Source organism: Aulonocara stuartgranti (assembly GCF_965226115.1).
Source record: "Aulonocara stuartgranti genome assembly, chromosome: 10".
Lineage (NCBI taxonomy): Eukaryota > Metazoa > Chordata > Actinopteri > Cichliformes > Cichlidae > Aulonocara > Aulonocara stuartgranti.
In genome coordinates, this window is record NC_138946.1 from 26,337,449 (window position 1) to 26,362,620 (window position 25,172).

The 25,172-nt window shown below is 39.1% G+C and overlaps 2 protein-coding genes across 5 annotated transcripts; both read left to right on the forward strand.

Annotated features, from left to right (window-relative positions):
* The first annotated feature begins 120 nt into the window (after positions 1–120).
* Positions 121–8,029, forward strand: LOC309715680 (APC membrane recruitment protein 1-like). The gene is made up of 2 exons (XM_082548987.1): positions 121–672; positions 3,274–8,029. Exon 2 carries the CDS (start codon positions 3,379–3,381, stop codon positions 6,430–6,432), a length of 3,054 nt encoding a protein of 1,017 aa, XP_082405113.1. The 5' UTR covers positions 121–672; positions 3,274–3,378; the 3' UTR covers positions 6,433–8,029.
* Positions 8,030–8,882: 853 nt separating this feature from the next.
* On the forward strand, positions 8,883–19,062 carry zc3h12b (zinc finger CCCH-type containing 12B). 4 transcript variants are annotated; one of them, XM_082548071.1, is made up of 7 exons: positions 8,883–9,251; positions 10,680–10,769; positions 14,052–14,849; positions 14,990–15,129; positions 15,257–15,491; positions 15,757–15,863; positions 15,953–19,062. In XM_082548071.1, the coding sequence occupies exons 3-7, from the start codon at positions 14,215–14,217 to the stop codon at positions 17,374–17,376; spliced, it is 2,541 nt and encodes an 846-aa protein (XP_082404197.1). In that variant the 5' UTR covers positions 8,883–9,251; positions 10,680–10,769; positions 14,052–14,214; the 3' UTR covers positions 17,377–19,062. The 4 variants fall into 4 exon arrangements, with proteins under 4 accessions (XP_082404197.1, XP_082404195.1, XP_082404196.1 ...); XM_082548072.1 differs by lacking the exon at positions 8,883–9,251 and adding an exon at positions 9,268–9,305; XM_082548069.1 differs by lacking the exon at positions 10,680–10,769.
* Positions 19,063–25,172: the final 6,110 nt, after the last annotated feature.

Here is a 25,172-nt window from a genome sequence, read left to right on the forward strand (position 1 = left end):
TATTTTGAAGATGCAAATATCGAATCACAGCTTTGCTATCGTATATTTCATTACAAAAATAAAAATGTGGAATTTATTTTTAATGAAATGTGCAACGATATCATTTGAGAAATACGTGTAGATTTTACTCATCGATTTTACTACGCCCTGCGATACACACGTGTGTCGTCACTAATATGCGCCGAAGAGACTTGTGAAAAGGAGATTTGGGAAAATTACCCAACAAGTCGAGAGAGGAAGTCATCATCCAGGATTTAAATGCAGTTTGTTTTCTTTGAAGGGGCGAACACCTTAATGCAGCATGCGGCTAAACTAGACACGGTAATCTCATCCCGGGTCGGCTGCTCTGCGTGTATTTCCAGTACACTGCTGCTGCCGTGTGGTTTAACGTTACTACCGCTAGCAACTAGTGAGTCATATTATCACAAACTGGTGAGGACACACTGGTGAGTGCGGTTAACGCTGCTAGCAGAGCACCCCCAACTAGCTAACGGTACCTGGAAATAAATGAAACTATGTCTGGTTAAAGCTACTCTGGGGCCACCGTCGACCACAAGCAGGCTGCTGTTTCTCAAAGTTCAAGCCAACTTAGCGTTAGCACAAACGATGCACTGAGAGCTAACTTCGTCTCTTGGTCGAAGAGCCAACAACGGCAGAATGTGGCTTTAGCTGGTAAGTTTGTTTACTTCATGACTCACCAACCACTATTATGTTACTTGGCTAACGTTGTCGTTAGTTTAGTTGATATGGAAGCCAAGGTCTATATTTGCAGCAGCTACAAATAGGTTTAGGCTATGTGTAGTCGCTGGCGTTTTCCATTGCAAATGCTACCATTTGAAGTGTTTTTTAACCTTTCTTTAAAAAAAAAAAAAAAAAAAAAGGTTAAATCGCCGTCTTTGATCCAACGTTCGCCGCTAGTGTTTATTGTGGCATGGCAACCGCACAGCTGCAGAAAAGTCACATCTGTAGCGTTTAGCTTTTTTTCTTACGCCAACTCTGACTCAGAGTAAGCTGGCATAGTTTTAGCTCAGCTCAGTTTTCTTTTAAATTATATCTGTCTTTTTCAGTCACGAAAGTTCATATATAATTAATAGAAGGCTGAATTCATCAGTTGTTTTTTCCCCCTCAAACAGAAATGTTATTTTTAACATAAGTAGAAAGAAACAATTTTCTTGGTGGGATACATCTTAAATGCAACCCTGGTCGAAGGCCCGCCACAATAAATACATATGTGTGTATTTATTTATTTATTGAGCACCTGAAGTCTGTAAGAGACATAGAGGGAGCTTTAGCAAGAGTAACTAAGTAATGGTTTTCTGTATGACTTCATCGATGTCTCATATCATTGAAACACAAGAAATGTTGTTCCACTCTTCTTTTTGCCTTCTTTCATTTTGCTACTCTCTTGAGCTTTACAGCATTTGAGTCAAATTAAGGTCTAGACTGGACTATTGTAACATGTAGATATTTTTTTGTTTTTCTTCCACAGTCTTTGAGTTGTAGATGCATTGCCTTGCTTGTGATTTTTTTTTTTAATGTATTTATTTAATTTTTTTGCACGACCAGCCCCAACCAAGCTTTAGATCTTAATCTCTAGAATACTTTGGTAAACAGAGTTTAGGTCCTGTGGCTGCAAACAAGACCAAATGATCACCACTCTAACACGTTACTATGAGATGTTTGTGGTGATATATACGTGTGTGCATGTATGTATGTATGTATGTATGTATGCATGTATATATTAGGGGTGCAACGATACACAAAATTCACGGTTCGATATTTTTTCGATACAAAAAAAATGTTCATGCTTTTTAATTTGTCATTTATTAAAATTATAAATATATATTTTAACTCAAAAGTACAGTTTTTAAATTTAATGTTGCTGAAACAACAAAGTAATAAAAAAAATATATATATATATCTGATCGAGAAATCACTCATCTTTGGAAAAGAGAGTTTATTACAGAGAAATAAAAGCTATACTATACGCTTCTTCTGGGCTATATTCTCAGCAGCATATTAAACATATCAGGTCCCCATAAGGAGAATCATGTGCTAACGGCTGTCTATATGACTCAGGTAAAGTTTGTAGCATGCGTGCTTGTTGTTTTTGTCTGCTTCCACTTGTCTTTGCACTAGGATGATGTCGGAGTAAATGTGCAGTCATATTCGTTGCGTTCCCACTAGTGCTGTCAGCGTTAATCTCGTTGAAATTACGTTAACGCCACAACACGGCAAGTTAACGAGCTACCGCGGATCGCCCCGTGCCTGGGGCTGGATGGCCAACACGTTAACGAGCTAACTGCGATAACACACTAGTTCCCACCAATGTAATTGAGCATTTCCTGGCACATCCAACATACTGTTTTACTTTTGTCCATGACGCGCTTACCTTCAGGGTCATACGTCACATGAAAACCAAAATAGTTCCAAACGCCACATCTGAATGAGGGTGGGGGAGGTTCAATTTGCCATGTTGCAAGGAGAGCTTAACTTGCTAGCTTGCCCTGCACTCAAGATTAAATTGAGAAAAATAAATCAGTTAGCAAATAACAGCACAGCTATTTAACATTAACGAAACAGAATTAAGTGTAAAAGACTAAAATCACAAACTGCAAAGAGGTAATGCATTCCTTGAACTGTAAAGGACTGCCCCTGTACTGTAATAAAACCCATAAATGCTACTGTTAAATTCAACATGGCTCTATGTGTTTAAGATTTATTTTACTCTATTTGCTAACCCTCCACTTAGTACTTTTTGGTGGGAGTGGAAGTGCATTTTCTTTCCATTTTCATGTAGCTCAGCAGTGGTTGAAGATGGGAGGATGTTCCCTTGATAGTTAAAGTGTGTAGAGAACAGTTTAGTGATGAGGATTCCAAGTGACTTGAATTGATACAATGGGTCCACTGTAGCTCTCTACCAAACTGTCTGCTTCAGAGGAAGGAAATGTTCACAATCTCAAAAAGAAAGCCCTCTGGGGCATAGATGCATTGCATTTTTATGTGGTTTTCTCTGCAGCTCTTGCACACATCCCAACCCTACCCACCTCCCCTTTGTCCTACCTGAACACTGTTTACAGAGTTAGTTGCAATTAAATGGTAAGGGGAATGCACTGCAAATGCAAAAATGTAAAAGAATTAAAAAAAAAAAATAGAGAAAGAAAAAAAATTTGCAATCAGGATAGGCATACAGTTTTAGGCAGTAGAAACCTTGATAAATGTTTAAATGTCAGTGTTGGGGTATTGATTGTTGTCTTAATTTTTGCAATACAGGACTCATCAGATGGAGGAGTTCACAGCAGTCATCCCATCTGCTGCTTTCTAAACTTCAGCTATTGTGCCTTTTATCAAACTTGTGCTCCTGTAACTGTGCTAGCCATGGCTTCTCGCAGTGTTGATGAGCCACCAAGTGATACCAGGAATTTACCATCAGTCTCCGAAGAGCCTTCAAGATGTTACCCAGATGACGTCGTGGGAGAGCTTCAGCCAGACACCATGAATGCAACAGTGAAATCTCAAAAATCTGGAAAATTCAGGAGGACTGCCTTGACATTTTTTGGAGTTCGTAAAAGTATCTGTATTCTACCAAGCTTTTTTGGAGGAAGGAGCAAAAATCAGAACAAGTGGTCCACTAAGAAAGGAATCAGCAAAAGCAAAACCCATGACGGGCTGTGCAAAGTCAGTCAGGATGATGGTCTAAGAAGCGGGTATGCCTCAGCTGGAGATTTTGAGTACCACAGCCAGAGGGACACTGTGGGAGAGCTCCACAGTAGTTGTAGCAATGAATGTAGTCATCCTGCTGCTGAGCAGAAATCACTGACTCTTGGTCGGCAAAAAAAGGGTTTGAGGAGTCTTTTTCACAGTTTTAAGCATCACAGAAATCACAGAAATGATGGATTGGCTAAAACTGAAGTGATTGCAATGTCCTCTCCTCACTGCAAGAAAGAGGTGCCTGTTGTCCGGGACATCAGCCAGTTTGTCACAGAGTGCCTGGGATCTGAACCCAACGTGCCTGATTTTGTAGACGTCACAAGTGATATTTCCATTGGTCCTGAACGTAATGAGGCCAATGTGCAGACAGTGTTAGAGAGGAGTCTGGAGAAAGAAAGCCCAAAGTCAGAGGTTGACGAGCAGGTGAGTGATGATCAGCTGGAGGAAATGAATTTGATAGCCGTAGTCTCCAGTGAGTATGAGGAGCCAGCTAGAGGACATAGCGAGCCCCGTCTGAAACTTCAGATGATGTCGGAGGCGTCCGAAACACCGGCTGGCTCAACAGATCAACTGGACATGATTTTTGGGGATGTCGCGTCATTGAAAAGCTTCGACTCCCTCACCGGCTGCGGGGACATCATTGCAGATCAAGAAGACGACAGCATCACAGAGAGTACAGTCTCTGGAGAGAGGAGCAGAAATGGAGGAAAGAGGGCTTCTTGTTATCTTACTTATCAGGGAGGCGGCGAAGAAATGGCCTCGCCTGAGGATTTGGATGAAACTTGTCTTCAGGATTTCTGGGGGAACAATAGTTCAAAGGAGGTCTGCTACAGTTGCAATCAAGACCACACAGACGTGACTGCTGAGCTGACGACATCCCACAATATGGACTTGCTGAATAGTAGCAGCGGACAGCAAGCCGGTGGCATGGACTCCTCCTCAATTGCTGATGTATTAACTCCTCAAAGTGAGCATCAGGAGTCAGTTCCAAATAGTGATGAGGGCTACTACGATTCAACTACACCAGGGCCAGAGGAAGGACGAGAAAAAACGGACAGATTTCAAACAGAAAGGCTACCCAGAGACAGTTACAGCGGCGATGCCCTTTATGAACTTTTTGCGCCTGACGAAAGTCTCGTGAGCCCACGTTATGAAAGCAAATCCAAACTTCCCATTTCAAAACTGGGTGACTATTCAAGTCAACCAGCTGATGTTACAGATTCAGCCTTTGTCCCAGAAATGAACAAATTACAAATAAGTGCAGAATTATATAAAGTTCATGATTTTCTGGAGATGCCCAGCACATGCAGTAACTCCTTGGAGTTGGCACACAGTGTGGTTTGTCGGCCAGAAATCGCTATGAATAAAAACTGTAACTTGAACACAAAAGCCCAAGCTTCAGTCAGAGTAGATCATATAGAGCTGCATATATATGATCAAAAAGAAGATGTGCTTGCTTCCAGCGAAAAAAGAGCCAAATCCATAAATGCTGACACTGAGAAAAGGCATAGCAGCTTATCATTCCAAAGCATGTCTGACCCAGACTTTGAAACGTTTTGTGAACCCAAAGAGGAACATCTCGAGGAAAACAAGCCTGTGGCTTTACCGTACCGAAATATCACTTCTCCGTCTGAAGATTCTAACAACGACATGGACGATGGGCAAACTGTGTGTTTTTCACAGGCACTCGTGGACTTCACAAAACACACTCAAATGTTGAGCAACTTGCACGACAATGTGGATGACTTGGAGACAAATTCTGCCATCACTCCAAATGTGGAGGCCTTGCCTACCATAGTCACGTTTGATGTAGTGGATATGCATAATGAAGGTGAATATGATGAGCAGATTCACATGGAACTGGAGGAGGACATTTCATCGCCCTATCAGGAATTTGAGGAAAGCTACCTACAAAAGGATGCATTTGCTGAATGTGACTATCAGATGTTAGACCTATATGAACAGAACATGATCAGTAATACATGGGCGGTTGCCAGTCTCCCACGGCACCTCGGCCTTACAAGAGTCAGTCAGTCCATGCCTAACCCATTGTCTCTAGAGAGGAGAAGTAGGTCTCTGGACACAGAAAGCCTTGAGTTGAAGATGCCTGACTCGTACAGAGAGAACAGAGATGCTATCATTTCCTGTCCTCAGACAGAAGAGGACTTGGAGAGAGATGCCTCACCATATTACAAGAAGAATGTAGTCGTGTCTGCATCAGAAGTTCGACACAGCAGCAACACTATGGCCTTATCATGGCAAACGAGGTCAGAAATGGCTTTAAGCCTTCCTCTGACAGATGGGGAAATCAGTGAAAAGATGCAGAGTCTCAGTCAAACCCAAGTACATAAACACAAGATATTCTCTGTCACATCCAGCAGTGAATCCCAGCGTCTTTGCTCTAATATGTCGGACAGCATCTCCTGTGATTTACTTTCACCAAACACTGAGCTTTACAATAGACAGTGCCACCCTCCTTTGCAGTTAGAGTCCTGTTTACCTCATAGCACTTTTGTTTATTCTGGAATGATGGAGGACGTAGCCGATGATATTGATGACAACGTTTTTTGTCAGACTGCCACTAATTTGCAATCCTATAATCAGTGTGGTAAAAGTCACCAGGTTGCAATGTCTCATACTGAGAGTCCTCTGAGCACATGTGTGTCTAAGGATGAAATGTCCACCATCAGTGAAACAAGAACACCGAGGGATGTGGTGTGACCTGTAGCCTGCAACAATCTTCCTGAGGCAACCTTGAAGTGGAAGGCTCTCAATTTTTCAGTCATACAGTTATTATAACATGTATATTTGCCAGCGAGTGTTTTTATGGTCAACCAATGGAGGAATGGTTCAATTTTTATTTGCACAACTGCTTCCATTGAAAGGTTGTTGACACTGTGATAGAATGGAAGTGGAATGAAGTTTGGGAGTGTGTGACATCATTAGCACAGTGCTTGGAAGTCAGATTTTTCTGACTTTATTCAGATTTTTCTGAATTTTCTGCATTTGCACAGTGAACAGTAGGTTATGTCAAACTGGTTACATATATGGTAGTCCATCAAAGGCATTTAAGGGAGTAGTTGTTTCATTTGCATTTGTATCGAATCATCTCATTAAGCTATTGAATTTCACTAGAATGTTCATGCCCACGTGTAGCCTCGGCATCCAGGCCTCAACAATAATGTCATACTTCGTTTTAGTGGGTATTCATTAGCCTGGTGTCCAGGCTGACCAAGTCCTGCTTACTTTGCCAGTTGCCTCTAAACACATGAATGCTTATGCTTTTAATGCCGGCTTATGTTTGTATTTCCTTTTCTTGCTTTTCCACAGTCTATTGCTCTCATGAGAGTTATGTTAGTCCCTCTATGCTATTTTTTTTGCCATACTGGTTTAAGGAAAGGCCAAAAAGAAGTGTTAGAGAGAAGCACCTCCATGGGGTATATATGAATCACATTAAGCTGTTTCTATTTTTATCTTAATCTCAAAATGCAGGTAATTCTTACCAGATCCAGAACAAGATGAGCAGGTATTAGAAATGTACAGACAGTCATAGTTCATGCTTCAGCTGCTATTTGCTTTACATACTGTAGATAGCTTTGCAGAGCAAAGCTACATTATTTGTATAGCACATTTTACATGCAGATACCCTGTTTGTGAAAATGTTCTGCAGTAGTGCGTGTAGAAACAGCTAAGAAGTTAAATATGTTAAAAAAATGGTTAGAGGCAACAAAATTAAAGGGAAAAAGCTACTATCAGCCACAAGCTTAATGTTTGTAGACTGACAATCCAATCTGGCCTTTTTTTCTGTTTAGTTTTTTTTGTGTTTGTGTGTGTGTGCTGTTTTGTTTTTGGCTTATTTTACAACAGCTTGACCACCTGTGAAGTGCAGAATTCTTACTAAAATGTTGCACTCCATATTTGTGCTACTGTAAGCTTGCAGAATGAACAAATGGCCTAGTTTTTGTTTTTTATTTTTCTTTTTAATATAAACTGCTATTTTGTCCATGTATCAGTTTCTTGTGCATTACTGTTTGTTCAGTCAGAGGTTAAATTGTCAGATGATTGTCATAGATTTTTTTTTAACAGTAATATTAAAAGAAATGTCAGAGAATTTGTATTTATATCCTAAGCTATTTGTACACTGTAACATGTATTCCGGATTATTGCAAATTCCTTTTTTGTTTTTCTTTTGTAATAGTTTTACAGTTATATTCAATTCATGTTACAGTGGGAAATTTCTCTTGAAAATCTGTTACTTATTGAAATGGAAACACTGCCTTAGGTAAAAATAAAGAAGCCAAAACGTTTTCCATTTTCACTCCTCTTGTTTTCTTGCACTCTTATGTTTCCTTACAAGATTTTAAAACAGAACAGGTGGAGGACAAAAGAATAAGTGGTAGGCCTTAAACATGATCTACTGCAGATGGACAGTGCCTGAATATCATGTCCTTAAGAAGTAGGGAAAACGTCCAGCATGGAACCCGACATAGAACCTGACTGATGCATCTGGTCAGAAGAGGGGTACAACCGTGGGTATCTACAGCAATCTGTAAAACACTCTGGAGGCTGTGTTGTGGATTGGAACTGCATTTCAAATAGTGGTGTTGGAGGTATTGTCAAATTAAGAACAAAGAGAAGTACAGTCAGATTTTGATCCACCTGCAATTCCATCTGGAAAGTGACTAATTGGCAAGAGATTCATTTTTAGCATGACAATGATCCCAAGCACACTTCCAATACAGTAAAAGCGTACCTGGATGATTCAAAACAAAACGACTATATAGCTCATTGATTGGCCTTCCCAAAACTGGAACCTCAAAATTACTAAAGCAGTGTGTGATCATCTTGACAGAGAACAGAATTCCTTTCGAAAAGCCTGGAGAACTATTTCTGAAGACTACTTATAAAGTTACAGGAAAACTGCCTAATAGTGTTCAGGTTGTGTTGAAAAATAAATATTGACATTCAAGCTTGTTAGAAATGAACAAACTCAGTATTTGCCCTGTTGTATATTTCCAATTATGTTTGCACATGTTTAAGTACATTTCTACACTCAATTTCCATTATCCTAGCAACAAATAAAGAAAAGGGTGACTTAAGAGTCTTGACACGCTACTGTATATATTGAAAGTACATGACAATAGTAAGTCACTCAATGCAACAAAAACAGGGCAGTTGGGCTACATTGCACTTCTTATAAGAAATAACACCTTGATCGGTGTTTATAATAAAGAGCTTCTCGTCATAGAATGTTTTTCAGAAGGCAACGAAAACAAGTGTGCTTTTGTGTTTTTGCTTTGGAAAAACGACAGTTCTCAAACTATCACTACACGCAACCAGGAAAAAAAGCATCGTGAATGTTTGATAAAACCGCATGCTGAGAGAGCAGGAGGAAGAAATTGGCTATTTTGACCCTGGTGGCTTTTCACAGTTAAGGTTACTTGTTTCCTTCGCCTTATCTGGCAACCCTGACCAAACTGCGACAGCGCCAATGGCAGCAAAACATAACTGTTACAGGCGAGGAGGATGACAGCAACAAGGTGAGATGAGCATCGTTTGAATTCAGCGATGGCGGTGATATACGTGCAGAATATGTAAGGCATCGTAACGTATTGGTTTTGTTTTAGTTACATCTGAAATGTTAAATGAGCGTCAACTTTACCTTAAGTTACTATAGTATTCCGGCAAAAATGTTAGCACACGCTCAGCAACTGAAGCTAACTCACGTTAGCATATTACCCTGTGATGCCTCTGAGATGGCTTTATGTTAGCTCAGTCGCGTTACCTAGCGTTGCTACCGTTAACCAAATAAGAGACCTGGCTTCATTGACAAGGTTGTTGGTTAACTTGTAGCTTGCAATAGGCGTTTTCGGCCGTTCTCAAGCCATTGACGAATAGGACAACCCCTGTCAAGCTGTTGTTTTTATGTAGCGAAAATGTTGACTCCAGTTGTCTGAGTAGACTGGCTTGCTAGCGTATGCTAACCACAGCCCGGGGCCTAAGGGTGTCAAAGCAGTTCTCTTGAATCAAACTGACTTTCAAAGACGACGTCTTGTGCAGTGGTCATGTTACAGCGCTATTGTAAAGAATGCGTTGTAAGTACAAACTGTCTTATAATGACATGTTGTTTAACCTTCCTTTCATCCCTCTGAACTCATGATGCTGTTGCTAAAGATATCAAGCACTTGAGGTTTTTGTATTGACGTGTCAGCTTGTTAGCAGAATCATTGCACACACACAGCCCACCAAAGTTCATTCAGCAGTTCAGGAGGGTCACTAGGATTCATGTTCCATTTTAACCTTAGTTACAAGTCATGTAGTTTGTTTCCTGTAGAGGCAAAAACTTGATCAATCTGAAAATGGACTTCAGTCGTCACATGTAATTTTGTCTGCTGTCACTGTCCAGCTTAGTGTGTGTTTGTGTTGGGATGCGTTCATGAAACACAGGATTAAATAGAGGAGTCTGTAAAATTCTGTAAAAGTCTGATTTGGCGCTATATAAATAAAATTGAATTGAATTGTAAAAATGCATTTTAAAAAACAGGTTAAGAAAAAATTCTGTCAGCAGACCAAAGTTGGTTGGACCTTAAGTGGTTAATAATATACAAAATTTAACTTGCTGGGAAGAGGGATCATGCTTTAAAGACCTGAACATATTTTCATGATTTATACTTTTGTTTGTATCACTATAATTTGTTATAATTCAGTTTTGTTTAATGATTGCATGAAGCAGAAACACCCTTGTGTCTTTAAGCACAGCAATCTATAAATAATGATGATACTTGGAAGAAACACCTTCCTTCCTGCTTGCCATGGATTATAACTGTAACTGTAAGTGACAGGAATCCACTAAGATAACTGCTGAAAACTTGATGAAAGTTGATGATTAGGCCATATGATGAAGAAATTAACATTTTAAAATTTAAATTGAAGTTTGTTTTGTTGTTTTTTTTCTTCTTTTTTTGCAGTGAAAACTGCTGTTAGAGCTTGTGGAAATGTAGTGCCAACCAGCATTAATTCTTCCTGCTATACATCAGATGTCTGAAACACTGATCAGGGTTAGTGAGGAAATGACATTTTATCTTTCTTCACTGGTTTCCCTGGATGACATTTTATTTCCTTCTTATATTGAATCATATCCAAGTAAAAAAAAAATCTAAATGAAGTTATTTCCAATACAGTTCCAGATCATTGTTACGCACCCTTATGCTAGTACAAATAATATGCACATGTTGTCTTCTTGTCTTCTATTGATTTTTGATACTTTAATTGGTGAGCCACAGATGTAGAGCATCTTCCTATTGCAGTTTTGGGGTGGTGGAGTATGTTGAAGGAGTATGTAGGACGTATATTTACACAGAGTTCTGGAAACTGGCCGTGCTGATTATGTATTTACATTTTGTGTTTAGCAAAACCACAAAATATGAGAACAAGGATCGAAAGATGTAATGTTTTCTTAGTTCTATGTAAAGTAATGGAAAAGTGTACCAAAGTAACAATTTTAAATTTATTTTCTTTATCACACTGGTGATTTAGCTGGTGGTTTAAGGCGTCAGCCTTGATTTCAAGATGTATAACAACACAAGCATTAAATGTAACACCAGCTTGCTGTGTACTGCAGTTTATTCCTGGTTTGTTCTGGATACTAATGTTGGGTCAGCTTCACGAAAGATGGCTTCACGGGCCTGCCTCACTTGTTGCTATGAAACAGATCTGCATGAGCCTGTGTGTGTGCAGGGATAGTCTGGAGGTCTTGCTGAGACTAAGCCTGTGAATCTGGAGGTGGAAGGGAAAGGATTGAAAGAGCTCTAGCTCTTTTTAAACACGTATTCATGTGCTCATAAAATGTTGTAAATGACAGTGGGTTGTGTGAGCTTTTGTACTGTGTCTGCCACTAATCCTAGAAGTTCCACAACAGTGCCTCATCGCCCTCTCCTTCGTCCTTCTTACAGCTGCGTGCTTAGATATTCAAACCATGGTTTGTTCTCTGTCCTTACACAAGTAGTGATGAGGAATGAGACTAGGCTCTATTGATGCAGTAAGCCTACACAAAACACTGACATCACAAGGTATGCTTGTTTAGCCATAGATTGACCTTCAAAGTAGCTCCCATGAATGTCGGTGCCTGTGCAGTGTTTTGCCAATACAGTGACGAAGTGTTATTACATGAGCCAGTGCTTAGAGTCAGACAAATGATTCAGTCAATTTTCACAATGCCAAGACTGGCTTTTCTTTTTATAATGCTCACCCCAAACAAAGGTCTAAATGTGAGTTTTAAAATTTTTTAAATCACCGCTTCATGAGTTTTGATGTAGAGTTGTATCGCAGCTGTGGTGTTCTGCATTTACTGGCTGCGTGAAGAGAGATGATGAGCTGTGTTTGTGTTAGTCGTGACTGGTAAAAAAGAGTTAGCTGATGACAAGGCTGTGTTGCTAAGCAACTCACATCATGGGCTGTGCCTCTTGAAGCTCGAAGCTGGCTGTACTGTCTCTGCAAGACTGGGGGGAAAGTGTAGTATAGTGTGTGTGTGCGTGTGCGTGTGTGTGTGTGTGTGTGTTCAGTAGAGTGCTTACCATGGATTTTATTTGATTATCAATATCCATGTGTAAAAACAATGTGCACTCTGAGCCGTTGGCAGCGTGTTGTGGTTTAGACTCCGAGCACCCCAAAATCCCCGCAGTGCTTTACCATAAAACAGCTTTGCTCCCTGTGGAATTCTCCTCAATTCAGATTGATTGTCAGGGGATTAGTGGTGCAGGCTTACACTGTTCAGCCCACACTTCTCTTAGGTTATGTTAACTCGTGTACTTACACCCCATGTATGTCTGGCTTCAATGTTGCTATGAAGTTAAAATATGGTGTTTATTTTAAATACCTGTGTGATTTGTATGGTTTTTTTTTTTTTTGGGGGGGGGGGGGGGGGGGATATTTTTGGGGTTTTTTTAACCAGAATGTTGTGATTTTCATTTTAAAACCAGAAAAATAGAAGGACTTTGCACTAGGCAAGAGATCAGTGACACTTTAATGTTTATATCTTTGGCTTTTGTTTGTCCAAAAATTGAGATTGTTGTATCTGTATGCTACATGAAAATAAGCAAAGAAATATACACAAATCTGTTTAGGTTTATTGGTAATTTTAGTTTATAAATGCAACACCTTGTCAGGTGCTTTGCTGTAGTTTGTAATTACTGCTTAAGATACATAATTGGTGGTCAGATTTTGTTCTATAAGCAGGCCTGAAATGTGACAGAAAAGGGCTTCAACGGTTACTCCTAGTAGGCTTTGAAAGGGTAAAGAGTAAAAACATTGCAGTTGTGGCCCCCAGCATCATAATTAAGGGGAAAACCCACCCATGGCAGTTATTTGCTAATTAGGAATCCAGTGTCTCATATAGCAGTGTCAGGCAGACCAGTCAGCATGTGTGATTATTGTGCTTCATTTGCCTGAATAATTCAGTCACTTACTGCAGATGGTATTGTTTCTTGCTGGTGGAGAACTTACTGGTCTACCACAAGTAGGGGCAGAAGACTGGGGCTCAAAAGCGTTTTCCCAGGTTTTATTGGAATTTGTTAGAAGACATAATTATAGACTAATTTGATATATATTTCTGAGTTTAGTATTCTTAGTGTTTTCTATTAAATAATCTCAAGTACTTACTTTACCTTTCAACATTACCTTTATTATGTATAAAAGAAAGCTGGGAGCACCTACTGTACTTACAACTGAAAATCTGCCATACCTTCTAAGTTAGTATTACGCTGGACCATCCTGGAACCAAAAGCAAATCTCTGATATGGGACCCTCCTAATCTGCCTTGCAATCCAGTGGTTCTGTTTCCATACCACAGATTGTACTAAAGATTGACATCACTCATTGGTTTACAAACTCCTGTTCTAAAGCCCTGAAATGGGCATTTTCATATGAGCACAGTCGCTTTGAGGCACTTATAGTGTAAGGTAAAGACCTTACAATAATAAAGATAAAACCCAACAATCAAACAACCCTCTTTGACCAAGCACTTGGCAACAGCGGGAAGGAAAACTCCCTTTTAACAACTCATGATTTCTATTTATAAGTTGTCACAAACAACAGGAATGCATATATATATTCGTCAAATAAGATAAAATAACATTTGTCTTCAAATGTGGACCAGCCATAGTTGCCACACAAAAACCCCCATTTTAGGAAAGGAGGGGCCAAACTTACTATATCGTTGTTAGATTCATTCTGGTATCTTCCCCCAGTGTCTTTTTTTGGTCCAACTTCAGATTAGGTGCTCAGGAAAAAAAATGATTGATGAAAGAGACATATTGACCCTTATTTTTGTTGCTTTCTTGCAGGATTACATAATTTGATTTTACCTGCTCACACAGTAGAGGCCGTAACCCTTTGGCCTGGAGGAGAAGCCTGCAGTGCTAAAAGTCCATCCCTTAGCATGATTAGCTGGTTGTGGTGGAGGTGAGGAAGCATGGAGTGGAAATTTGGGGTGTCAAGACAAACGTGATGACAGCATGGTCCATGGTGGAGAAGCTCAAAATGGAAAAACGCCCGTGCAGGGAGGAGAACATTGACTCAAGCGAGGCGCAGCATGCCACTGACGAGTCTGAGGATGGAAGCAGCTCAGATAGCGAATCGGAAGAGCAGCAACATCGGAGGGTTCAGGTGAACAGCAATAGCTGTAAGAGAAGGGAGCCACTGGCTGTAACAAAACCCCACCGACAGCTCTGTCGCTCCCCATGCCTTGATCGGCCCAGTTTTTCCCAGAGTAGCACTGCGCAAGACTTTCGTGAGGATGAGACCAATGCAGCACCAGGGGCTAAGCCCGCCAGTGAGCGAGAGTACCAGACTAAGATGGAATTTGCTTTGAAGTTGGGCTATTCAGGAGAGCAGGTTGAAACTGTGCTCCACAAGTTAGGGTCTGCTGCGCTTATTAACGATGTTCTTGCCGAGTTAGTACGGCTCGGAAACAAAGCAGAGCCTGAAAACCAGTCTTGCAGCAGCAGTACAGCCACGTCAATATCACGCTCCCCCTGTGTTAAAGAGACTGTTAGTCCCGAAGTGTCAGTGGAAGAGGAATCTGTGGATAGTTTTGATAACCTCAGGCCTATCGTCATCGATGGCTCAAATGTGGCAATGAGGTGAGGGACACAGAGACTTAGACTCACATTGAACTGGTCTGTGCTCTGTGCAGAATAAACTTATTGTCCTGAAGTATTTTCCTTTAATAGTCAGCTGTTCCATGAAGTTAACTAAACCTAATACTGTTATGTTTTGATAGCCACGGAAACAAAGAGGTGTTCTCTTGTCGTGGCATCCAGCTTGCTGTTGAATGGTTTCTGGAGAAAGGACACAAAGACATCACTGTGTTTGTTCCAGCCTGGAGAAAGGAGCAGTCAAGACCTGATGCCCTCATCGCAGGTGACTGTGCATTCACCTTACATCATAACACTGGTGCTATTTAAAGAGCAGCCTTTTAACTTGCACCTTTTAACTTGCACCGTTACCAAACTGATGCACATAAACTCACTCAGTATTCCTCTTTCAGATCAAGAAATCTTACGCAAGCTGGAGAAAGAGAAGATCTTGGTTTTCACCCCGTCTCGGAGAGTTCAAGGCAGGAGAGTGGTGTGCTATGATGATCGCTTCATAGTGAAGCTGGCTTATGATTCTGATGGAATTATTGTGTCAAATGACAACTACAGAGACTTGCAAAATGAGAAGCCAGAATGGAAGAAATTTATAGAAGAGCGACTCCTAATGTACTCATTTGTCAATGACAAGTAAGAAACTGTTACTGTAATTTTATGGCATAGCTATACTATGTAAAATGCTTTCATGAATACCACTTTAGACTGTACAAATAAAGTGTCTTTTTAGAAACGTGTCGGGGTTGTTTTATGTAAATAAATCAACAAAATAAAGACTATATATGTTGCATGAACTGTTGCATTTTTATATTGTGATCTATAATAGACAATAGGAGTTTTTGAATTCTATTCTGTGGTAGACAGTTTTGCATTTAATAATAAATATTTTTGCTATTAGGTTTATGCCACCTGATGATCCATTGGGAAGACATGGACCAAGCTTAGAAAATTTCCTGCGCAAACGCCCCGTTGTTCCAGAGCACAAAAAACAACCTTGCCCTTATGGTAGGTTCTTTCTTCAAAATACTGCTATTCTGTCTGGGTATTCAATGTGTTTGATTTTCTTAACTTAATCTTCCGTTTCTTTGTACAAGGGAAAAAATGCACATATGGACACAAGTGCAAGTACTATCACCCAGAGCGTGTCAACCAGCCACAGCGCTCCGTGGCTGATGAACTACGGGCTTTTGCCAAATTGTCTGCAGTGAAAACAATGAGTGAAGGGGCTTTAGCTAAATGTGGGATTGGTCCAGCAACAGTAAAGGGGGACAGCAGCTCTGAGGCCAAACGCGTGGCACCCAAACGTCAGTCTGACCCGAGCATTCGTTCAGTGGCCTGCGAACCTCCAGAGGCACTGTCCGCCATTAGGAAGTCTGAGACAAATTCAGTGCCTTCCCTCGTGTCTGCTCTCAGTGTGCCCACAATGCAGCCAGCCAAGAGCCACGCAGCTGGTGCCTTGAACACACGATCAGCCAGCAGCCCAGTGCCAGGTTCTTTGCAGTTTTCTCACAGTTCTCTGGAGCACATGTCTAGTGTACAGTACCCTCCTATTTTAGTTACTAATAGTCATGGCGCCTCTGTAACATATAGTGAACAGTTCCCAAAGTATGACTCAGTTAGTGACCATGGCTATTATTCACTGCACAGTGATTTTTCAAATATGAGCATGAGCAGCATGCATAATGTTGACAGTTTCTGTAGCATGGAGCACGAGCATGTGTATCAGAGAAACCCCAGCCACTGCCCTGAATCCTGCCTCAGCCATTCAAACAGTGACTCGTTCTCGTCTTATGGGGACCTGTACCCAAGCTCTGTGGACAGTAGCTTAGAGGAGAGTATGAAGGGGCAGCAGCAGTCTCCCGCACAGACTAGGATGCAAGCGTTCTCCCACGGGTTTCGTCATGAAGCGCTGACTAGGGTACAGAGTTACGGACCAGAGGAGCCCAAGCAAGGCCTACGTAAGCAGGCTGGGTCTCATCTAGCACCACATATCCAGCATGCTGCAGTGGGAGCCAGGTCCAGCTGTCCTGGAGATTATCCCCTAACTCAGAATGTTCTCCCACCTTTGTCCTCACAACCCACACGCTCGCTAGGTATGACTCGTATGGACAGCATATCGGATTCAAGGCTATATGATAGCAACCCAATGAGACAGAGGCGACCTCCACTGTGCCGTGAGCAGCATGCAAGCTGGGACCCTCTCCCTTGTGGTAATGAGTCCTATGAATATCATTCATATCCACTGAGTAACAGCTTGATGCCATGTTGTGAGCGGGTGATGGTCCGCAGCATGCCAGACAAAATGGAACAAATCTGGAACTCGCCATGGGAGGCCCCATCTGGAGCTGAACACCAAGAGCGGTATGCTATCCCAGACCACCAGTATCAAACATACAGGAACCTTTGTAACATCTTTCCTGCCTACATAGTCCACGCTGTAATGGAGAAGAACCCTCATTTGACAGACCCGCAGCAACTTGCCGCTGTCATTGTTACAAAACTGAGGTCATGCCACTGAACAGTTAATTGTATGAAACCTTCAAAATGGATTTAATAAGAGAAATGAGGATTTCTTTGCAAAGATAGGCACATGTTAAATGTTGCTCCATGTGCAATGTCTGCCCTCAGGAGTTAGTTGTTTTTAAATGTTTCTGGTAGGATAGAGGACATTTTTGTATGAAGTGGGGTGTAGCTGATACAAGCCAACACCTTATTAGAAATCTGGTTCATAACGTATTCATACTACCTGAGCAGGAACAGGGAAGCAGTGTCAGTTTAACATGAAAGGTAATTCCTGTATTGTCGTTAACCTTTGGCAGTACTGAATTTAAATGATGTTACATGTTGTACAAAGTTGTAGAGGCTGAAAACAATATGAAATATTCAATCCATTTTGTAAAATATATAAATAAAGTAATGTGTGAAATAAAGTAAAATAATGAAATCTAAACTCATATGTATTTATATATACAGATGACACCACCTGTCACCTTTTAATCAGTGTTCAGCTTTCAAGGTAAAAAGCTGTTAACAGAATTAACATTTTTTGCTCTTGTTAGCTGTAAAAGTCATTAAAAATGAACTCCGTGAAACACACAACACAGATAAAGTAAACTTTTAGATTTCCTTTTATTATAAGGCTGCAAAGGCCACTTAGCTAACAAGCTAACATTCTAGGTAGGTTGTAAGCACAGAAGACAGTTTATTATAGGAATTAAAATTGGCTGATTAATTCAGAGAGCAATCTTTTAAAGACCAAAAAACACTAAAAGCCATCATTTATTTCTTCATTTCAAATCAACAGCTTGATATTGGCACTTGTGAGCTAATCGACAAGCTTGCTAGCTAGTTAGCATTAGTTGGCAAACACAGTAACAAAACTAAGGAAGTTTATTTATTTATTAACCTTTATTTAACCAGGAAGATCCCATTGAGATTAAAAACCTCTTTTTCAAGGGAGACCTGGCCAAGATAGGCAGCAGCAGATGTCTCACAGTTACAGAAATTACTCAAACACAGGCAGCAACAACACACATGCAACAATAAGTGAAAGAATACAAATAAAAAAAAAATTAAAAAGTCAGTTAAAATGACAATCAATCTAATTGAAACAGTTACATGTTATGGACTTGGCCTCAAGGATTCGTAGTTTAGATTTAAAATAAAATGACTTAATAAAATGAATTCAGTCATTTACTTCTTTATTTGATATCGCTAGCAAGAGGTATTTAAAATATGTATCTGTATTGAGATGAAGTCATAAAAATACTAATTGGACATTTGAAATATTACTTTAAACTTGATTTTAACCATCAAACAGTTCCAGAAGTTACTGTATTTTACAGAAGTGAACATGTTTATTTCATTTAGAATTGTATTGCTGGGTTCTGTTTGTAGACAGCTTACAATCATAATTTAAGACTAAAGTGAACCCTAATGTAATTGTAATTAATTTCTGTAATATTGAATGCGCGTATCAGTGTGAACAATTGAATGAGTAAACGAGTTAGGTAAATATCAGCACGGGAAATAATTACATGGTCCTATCTCCCACATTTTTATGAAGATCCTGTTCAGGTGCTTTGAATGCGTTATGAAAGGCATTTAAAGTGTTTCTGATGCAGTGGAACTATTAGTAACCATGCAGTCTGCCTCTGCTGTAAATAATATTTATGATTAGTTTTCTTTTGTTTGTTTGTTTGTTTGTTTGGGGGGGTTTTGGGGGGGGGGATTTATTTTGAAGATGAGTAAGAGGGAGGTAGGTATATACCTCACAGCATGAACTATGACATTTTATGGCCTTATATCTGAGTGACCTCACACTTATTCATTGTCCAATTGGTTTCGGTGAACGTCTTTGTCATTGAAGCCTCATAATTTCAAATGTAAAGCACTATCTCAGTATCTAAAGAGATATATTTTCTCAGCCTCACTTAACAAAGCTACTATTTTGGTAGAATTTGACAGTGCACAAAGCAAGCCAAAAAAATTATTTGACTTGTATATATGTGCGCATGTACATATGATCACAGAAAAGCCATTATTTCAAAGTCATTTATAAGCTGCTAAATAATGCCAAAAAAAATAATTTATAAATTTATATATTGTCAGTATTCAAAATAATTTTAGTTCACAGGATCAATTTGATTATAGTATAAAAAGAGCATATGTGTTTGGATAGTTTATATAGTGTACTGTATAGTTAGCTGTCTGATTTTATTGGATGCTACATCCAGGATTTTCCTCTTTATAAAATTGTCATATCTGTTGTGCTAATCCTTTTCAGTGTGAAGTATTCAAAGTATCTTTGTTTCACGCAGTAGTTCTATTGGACTTGTTCAAGTTGCCGCTGGAGCAGTTTGTTTTCAGGTGCAAGTCAATTTATTTTCTAACTACTTTTACATGCACCTTGATAGTGTGATCATTTGAGCTTTAGTCAGTTACCTAATTATGATTAATAAAAAAAAGAAAATTGTTGTCTTCACTTTAAGTCATCAAGTGCTAATGTCCATGACACACCTAAGCCAGGGAAGGTGGTATCACTGTGGCAGTTATCTAGCAAAAATCCAAGATTACTGCATCTAAAGTTATTATATCCAAAGTCTAGTCCAGTGTGTGGTGAACAAATCTATGGATTTTAATATTAAATGAAGTGGTTTAGTGTATTAAATTGAACAAGTGCATTTCTAACATTAAGAAGGTTTTTAGATGGAAATATGCATGCAGTAAAACATGCTCCCCTATAATAGAGCACATCTCCTCACATTACATTTAGTTCAGTTGCGCCTGTAAGAAATATTTTCTTGTAGAAAGTAATTTCTTATATAATGTACATGCACTTAAAATATGGCAAAGTTGATTGAAACTGCAGAAAGGAGACTTTTTACTCCGTCAATATTCCTGTGCACCTAAATAAGTCATCCAATCTTATGCTGTTACCTGACTTCCAGCTTCCTCTCATGTGCATGTAAATGTGGTAAACTGAGAATTCATTGCTCCTGGCTATGATGTGACTTTAGTAGGGACATTGGAAGTTGTAGAAGTATATTCTTTGAGATGGAAACAGTGTTTACTATCACAGTTAAATGTTTGCACACGGAATTCTGATACCGACTGAACTGAAGTTATTTATCAGATAACTCTGAGGATCTGGCTTAAATAGTTAGGCCTGGTAGTAAAATAAATATTCTGATATTTTGTAAAGTATTAGGTTTAAATAACAAAAAATTGAATGAACACATATTAAATACATTTCTGTGAATGCTTGAAAGCATGTTGGAGATGAAAGTTTCTGTATGGCTTTTTATAGGAGGCTGGACTGCTAATATACAGATGTACAATACACATACGTGCAGCTGGTCTCTAAGGATTGTAGAAAGATTTGGCTGTGCCTTGCAGCACACTGCTCTCAGGATGCTTTCACTTTTCTAATTTTAAGTCTTTCCTGCCAAAACCAGCGGTTACTGGCAAAAGTGTACTCTGATCTAGTAGTTATATATAGATATATTTGTGAAATTCCTACATGTAACATGTAGTACCTTAAAGTTAGTTATTTATGGTTGAGACATGAAGATGGCATTGCAAAACTTTGTACTTTTTGTGAATATCCTCTTTATGCACCTTGAGTGTTCGAACAGCGAGCTAACAGGCTGGATTCATGTGGTGCAACTTCAGAAGGTATTTGTTTTCCATAAGGGTGTCTCTGTAGCCAAAGACAAATGTCGCAATATTAAAAAGTACTCAACGAAGTTGTTTTCTTGATTTGCTCGTGGTTTTTGTAACAGTAATGTTGATTGGAAAGTGTTGAACCAGGCCTTGAAAAATTTCTGCCTTTATCAAGCCTAAAAATGATGATGTTGGGTACTAAGTTTGGTATCTGACTTCTTATACTAGGCGGTGAGGCCTGGTATTATTCTGCTTCAAACAATACACTTGCAGAAGTTGTACTATGTAAAGCCAGCCCATATAGCACAACCATCCTCCTAGCGCGTTTAAAGGGAAATGCCACTTATTTTCAGGGTTCAGGAATGGTAACCCCTAGACCTGCTATTAAAGTGCACAGTGGTTAAAGGCTCATTTGTAACAGATTCAATTGAGTTTCAACAAACAACATAAATACATTTGGTGTCAGTTTATAGTTTGTGTCCTTCATTATGTTAATAAATGATTAAAAACGCTATAAATTAATGTTTAGCTTGTATTTTAGAAAACGAAGCTACACCAGACTATCACAAAGCTGTCTATTTGTCATTTATTCTCTGAACGTGTTCATGAATTTTTAAACTGAGTGGTATTACTCTTTAACAAGGCTAATTATGTGAGCCTGACCTTGTCTCCTTGGTGGTGCTTTTAAAGATGCATATATATATATTTCTTTGTAATGTTTAGCTAGAACCGTAATATGTAGACATAAAGAAAAAAAAACTGTTGAATGTGTTTTGCCCAAAATTATTTTTGGGCTTTGCTGACTTTGTTTTTCATGAAAAAAGACGAGGCTACGTTAGGCCAGCTGTCTGTTCATGAGAAGGTGAAACAAACTGCCTAAATGTTTCTTCATGTGAAACAATCAGATTGCAAGGCTGCTGTCAAGGTTGTTTCTGGCATTTGGCTAAAAGTTTGCGTGCCATCCTTTCCCTTTGAAATAATTGAATTGATCTATGCTCCAAAAACTTTGGAAAACTTTGCAAAAACACTGAAGCGCTGTATGCTACAAGAAACTGCTCTAAATAAAACAACAACAACAACAAAAATTGGCTTTATTGCTAATTGTAGCACCAAATTAAGATCAGTCATTTGCCTTTTTCACTTAGAAATATTTAACCTTATTGAGGTCCATATTCAACATGAACACTGGAATAGTCCATTGGCCATGAGCTAAATTGTGCGTGTACTCAGTAACTGTAATGTAGGATGTAGGCCACAGCATAAATCCACCAAAAAGCAAATGGTCTGGGTTTGTTGTTATGTTTTGTGTTAAATCTGGAAACTTGTTTGGCAATGGACTACTTCCAGGATAAAAATAAAAACCTCATTATTTTTGCTAAATACTTTCAATGTACCAATCTTTCTTCTTTTTTGTTGTTGTTGTTGTTGTTGTTGCTTTGGATAAATGTTACAGACCATAATGGTGGTTTTTAATCCTCTCCCTTCCTTTCTAAGTGCCGCAAACAGCTAAGTTACAAATGTCTAGAATTGACTTTTGCTTGTTGATACAAATTGTATCTATACCTTGAATGTAACAAATTATGAAATGTATAATATGAAAATAGTTTTGTTTAAATAAAGGGGAAAAAAAAACAATGCCATAATGTTTGTGACACTGTGTGTCACTGGGAGTAGCCCACTGGTATGTACTTATTCTTATACTGGGTACAGTAGTTAAATTACAGGGACATTTATGTGCTACATAAACGTGCACAGATACCCTGTGTACAGCAGTAAGCATCGTGTCCTCTCTGTACATAGTGTTTTATATATATATATATATATATATATATATATATATATATAACATAAATAAAAAATTACATTAAATGTACACTGCTGTGAAAAAGTATTTGCCCTCTTCTTAATTCTTTTTTTGATTTTGGATATTTGTCATATTTAAACATTTCAGATCAAACAAATGTGATTTAATGTAGTTTTTAAATGACGATTTTGTTTATTCAATTTAAAAAGCTAGCCAAACCTGCCTTTGGCTTAGTACATTAAATAGTCATTTAAAAAACTGCATTTTGTATTTACTTGGGTTATCTTTGTGTAATATTAAAACTAGTTTGATCATGTACCTGTGACAAATATAAAAAAAAAATCAAGAAGGGGCAAATACTTTAACAGCACTTTTACAGCGCAATCTGTAAATGTAACAGGTATTTAACTTGTTTTAAGTAAAATAATTTTGTGTTGTAAACGTGTGCATCTATTTCATCTGATCTGATATGTCTTTATGCTATTTAAATGGGAATTTAAATATTTTTGGATATATTTTGCTGAATAAAATATGCCAAAGTTATTCTTGGGTGGCTTTGTTTAAAAAAAACAAATAGAAAAAAAAAATCTTGTGATTCAGCACACGGGTTGTCATGCAATGTATTCTATATTTTCGAAGACAAAGGTTTTCTTTTTCACACACTGTAAGCAAAGGGTAACTAGACAACAAACGCAAATCAGTGCATAGCCTGGCAGTTTAAAAATGGTTAAAAGCACGATACAAAATCTGCAGTCTATCATTGGCTGATGTCTGGATGCCAACTGATGTCACCACATACCATCCACACCATTGGCAAGAATGAGACTGCAGTATCATTAGTGACTGTAATAAAGTGCGAGTTTTCGCTCTGATTTGTGTTTGATCTTTATCGGTCTTGAAAGATGCTTTTGAAACTGGAATTTTCTTAGAATGCTTGGCTGTTGATTTAATGACTAACCCTCTATGTTAACAAAGCAGAGGTGTGTTGAATAGTGGATTCTTTCAGTACTGAATTCTTCACCAATTGTAATTTATTAATGTTGTTATCCGAGGCCAGTTTGCATTTGATTAGCACCGTTTTCAATGTGTTAACACGGATATTGTCAGTATTATATCAGAATCTGTTGTTGGCTGAAATCAAGACCAAAGTGATTTTTGATGTGTACACTTCTCATAACTGTCATGATTATTGATTCAAATAGTTTTCGGCCCTTGATGTCTTGCAGTTTGTGCGACCATATGGAATGCTGGCGTACGAAATGTCACGACAACAGGTACACGCATATAAACAGGACTGTACATATACAGTATACAGTGTAATACTCAGGTTAAACACACAAACATTTTAAATCGCAGACTTGGTTGTTTTCTAATACTGAGAAATGCAGTGGTCACCTTTCTGAAGTATGTGTAGGTCTCACCTTTGAATAGACCGTTGTGTCTGCCATGTGAAAAAGGGAAATATAAAACAAGTTTTTTGTGTTGTGATGATCTGCAGTATTGTAATTCACACTGATTAGAAAGCATTGCTTTTATAGACTAATATATACGAAAATAGACTCTTTGGGTCTGTGGGCTCAAACAAAATGTAAGTCTTAATGACAAACTGTGTTTCTCTCCATAAATAAAGCAGAATTCTGTTCCAACTGTGTTTTATCTCTTTTTAATGAGGTGGTTGATTATAGAAACAACCGTGTTATTTATTTATTTCCTGTCCCGTTTGGCTCTTTTGCCATCAGAATTATTGTCTAAAGGCAAAGAAAGATGCCCAATGGATTTACTTTACCAAATTGACCATCCAGCCTTGCCGTAATGGTCCATTTGATTCACCTTTTATTGTTTATTTTATTTTCACTTGCTGAATACGGGACAGACTTGACTGGGGGAAAGAAGGGGAGAAAGAAAGAGGGAAAGAGAAACAGCTGAGAAGAGGGACGGGGGAGAAGGGCAAAAAACAAAAACCAACAGAATGGGCAGAAAAAAAGAAAATGCATATATCGATCACCTGGATCACCTGCTGAGAAAGAAAACAAGCAGAAGAGAACAAGAGTAATAGAATAAACAACATCACAATGATATATGGGAATATGACAGTAAATACTACTGAGTGACCAAGCCCCAGGCTGAGAGGCCGGGGGCACCCCACCTCCGAAGTGGCCCGAGCGAGCCCCAGGCTCCAGGCCCCAATAAGCGGCCGCCAAGGAGTGAGCCGGTGTGTACCTGGACGCCCATCCCCAGACACAAAGAACCACCAACGCACCGATGTCTGAGGGAGTCCGCCACCGGCAGGGGAAGTGGTGGTGGGGGGAGATAGGCCTCCAAACCTTGGAGGGCCTGAGATGTCC

What these genes read in the sequence shown, in the direction of transcription:
- LOC309715680 (XM_082548987.1), top strand. Translation starts at nt 3,379, where the DNA reads ATGGCTTCTCGCAGTGTTGATGAGCCACCAAGTGATACCAGGAATTTA.
- zc3h12b (XM_082548071.1), top strand. Translation starts at nt 14,215, where the DNA reads ATGACAGCATGGTCCATGGTGGAGAAGCTCAAAATGGAAAAACGCCCG. An exon ending in GGCTCAAATGTGGCAATGAG is followed by an intron (nt 14,850 to 14,989) that starts GTGAGGGACACA and finishes ATGTTTTGATAG; the next exon opens with CCACGGAAACAAAGAGGTGT. An exon ending in TACTCATTTGTCAATGACAA is followed by an intron (nt 15,492 to 15,756) that starts GTAAGAAACTGT and finishes TTTTGCTATTAG; the next exon opens with GTTTATGCCACCTGATGATC.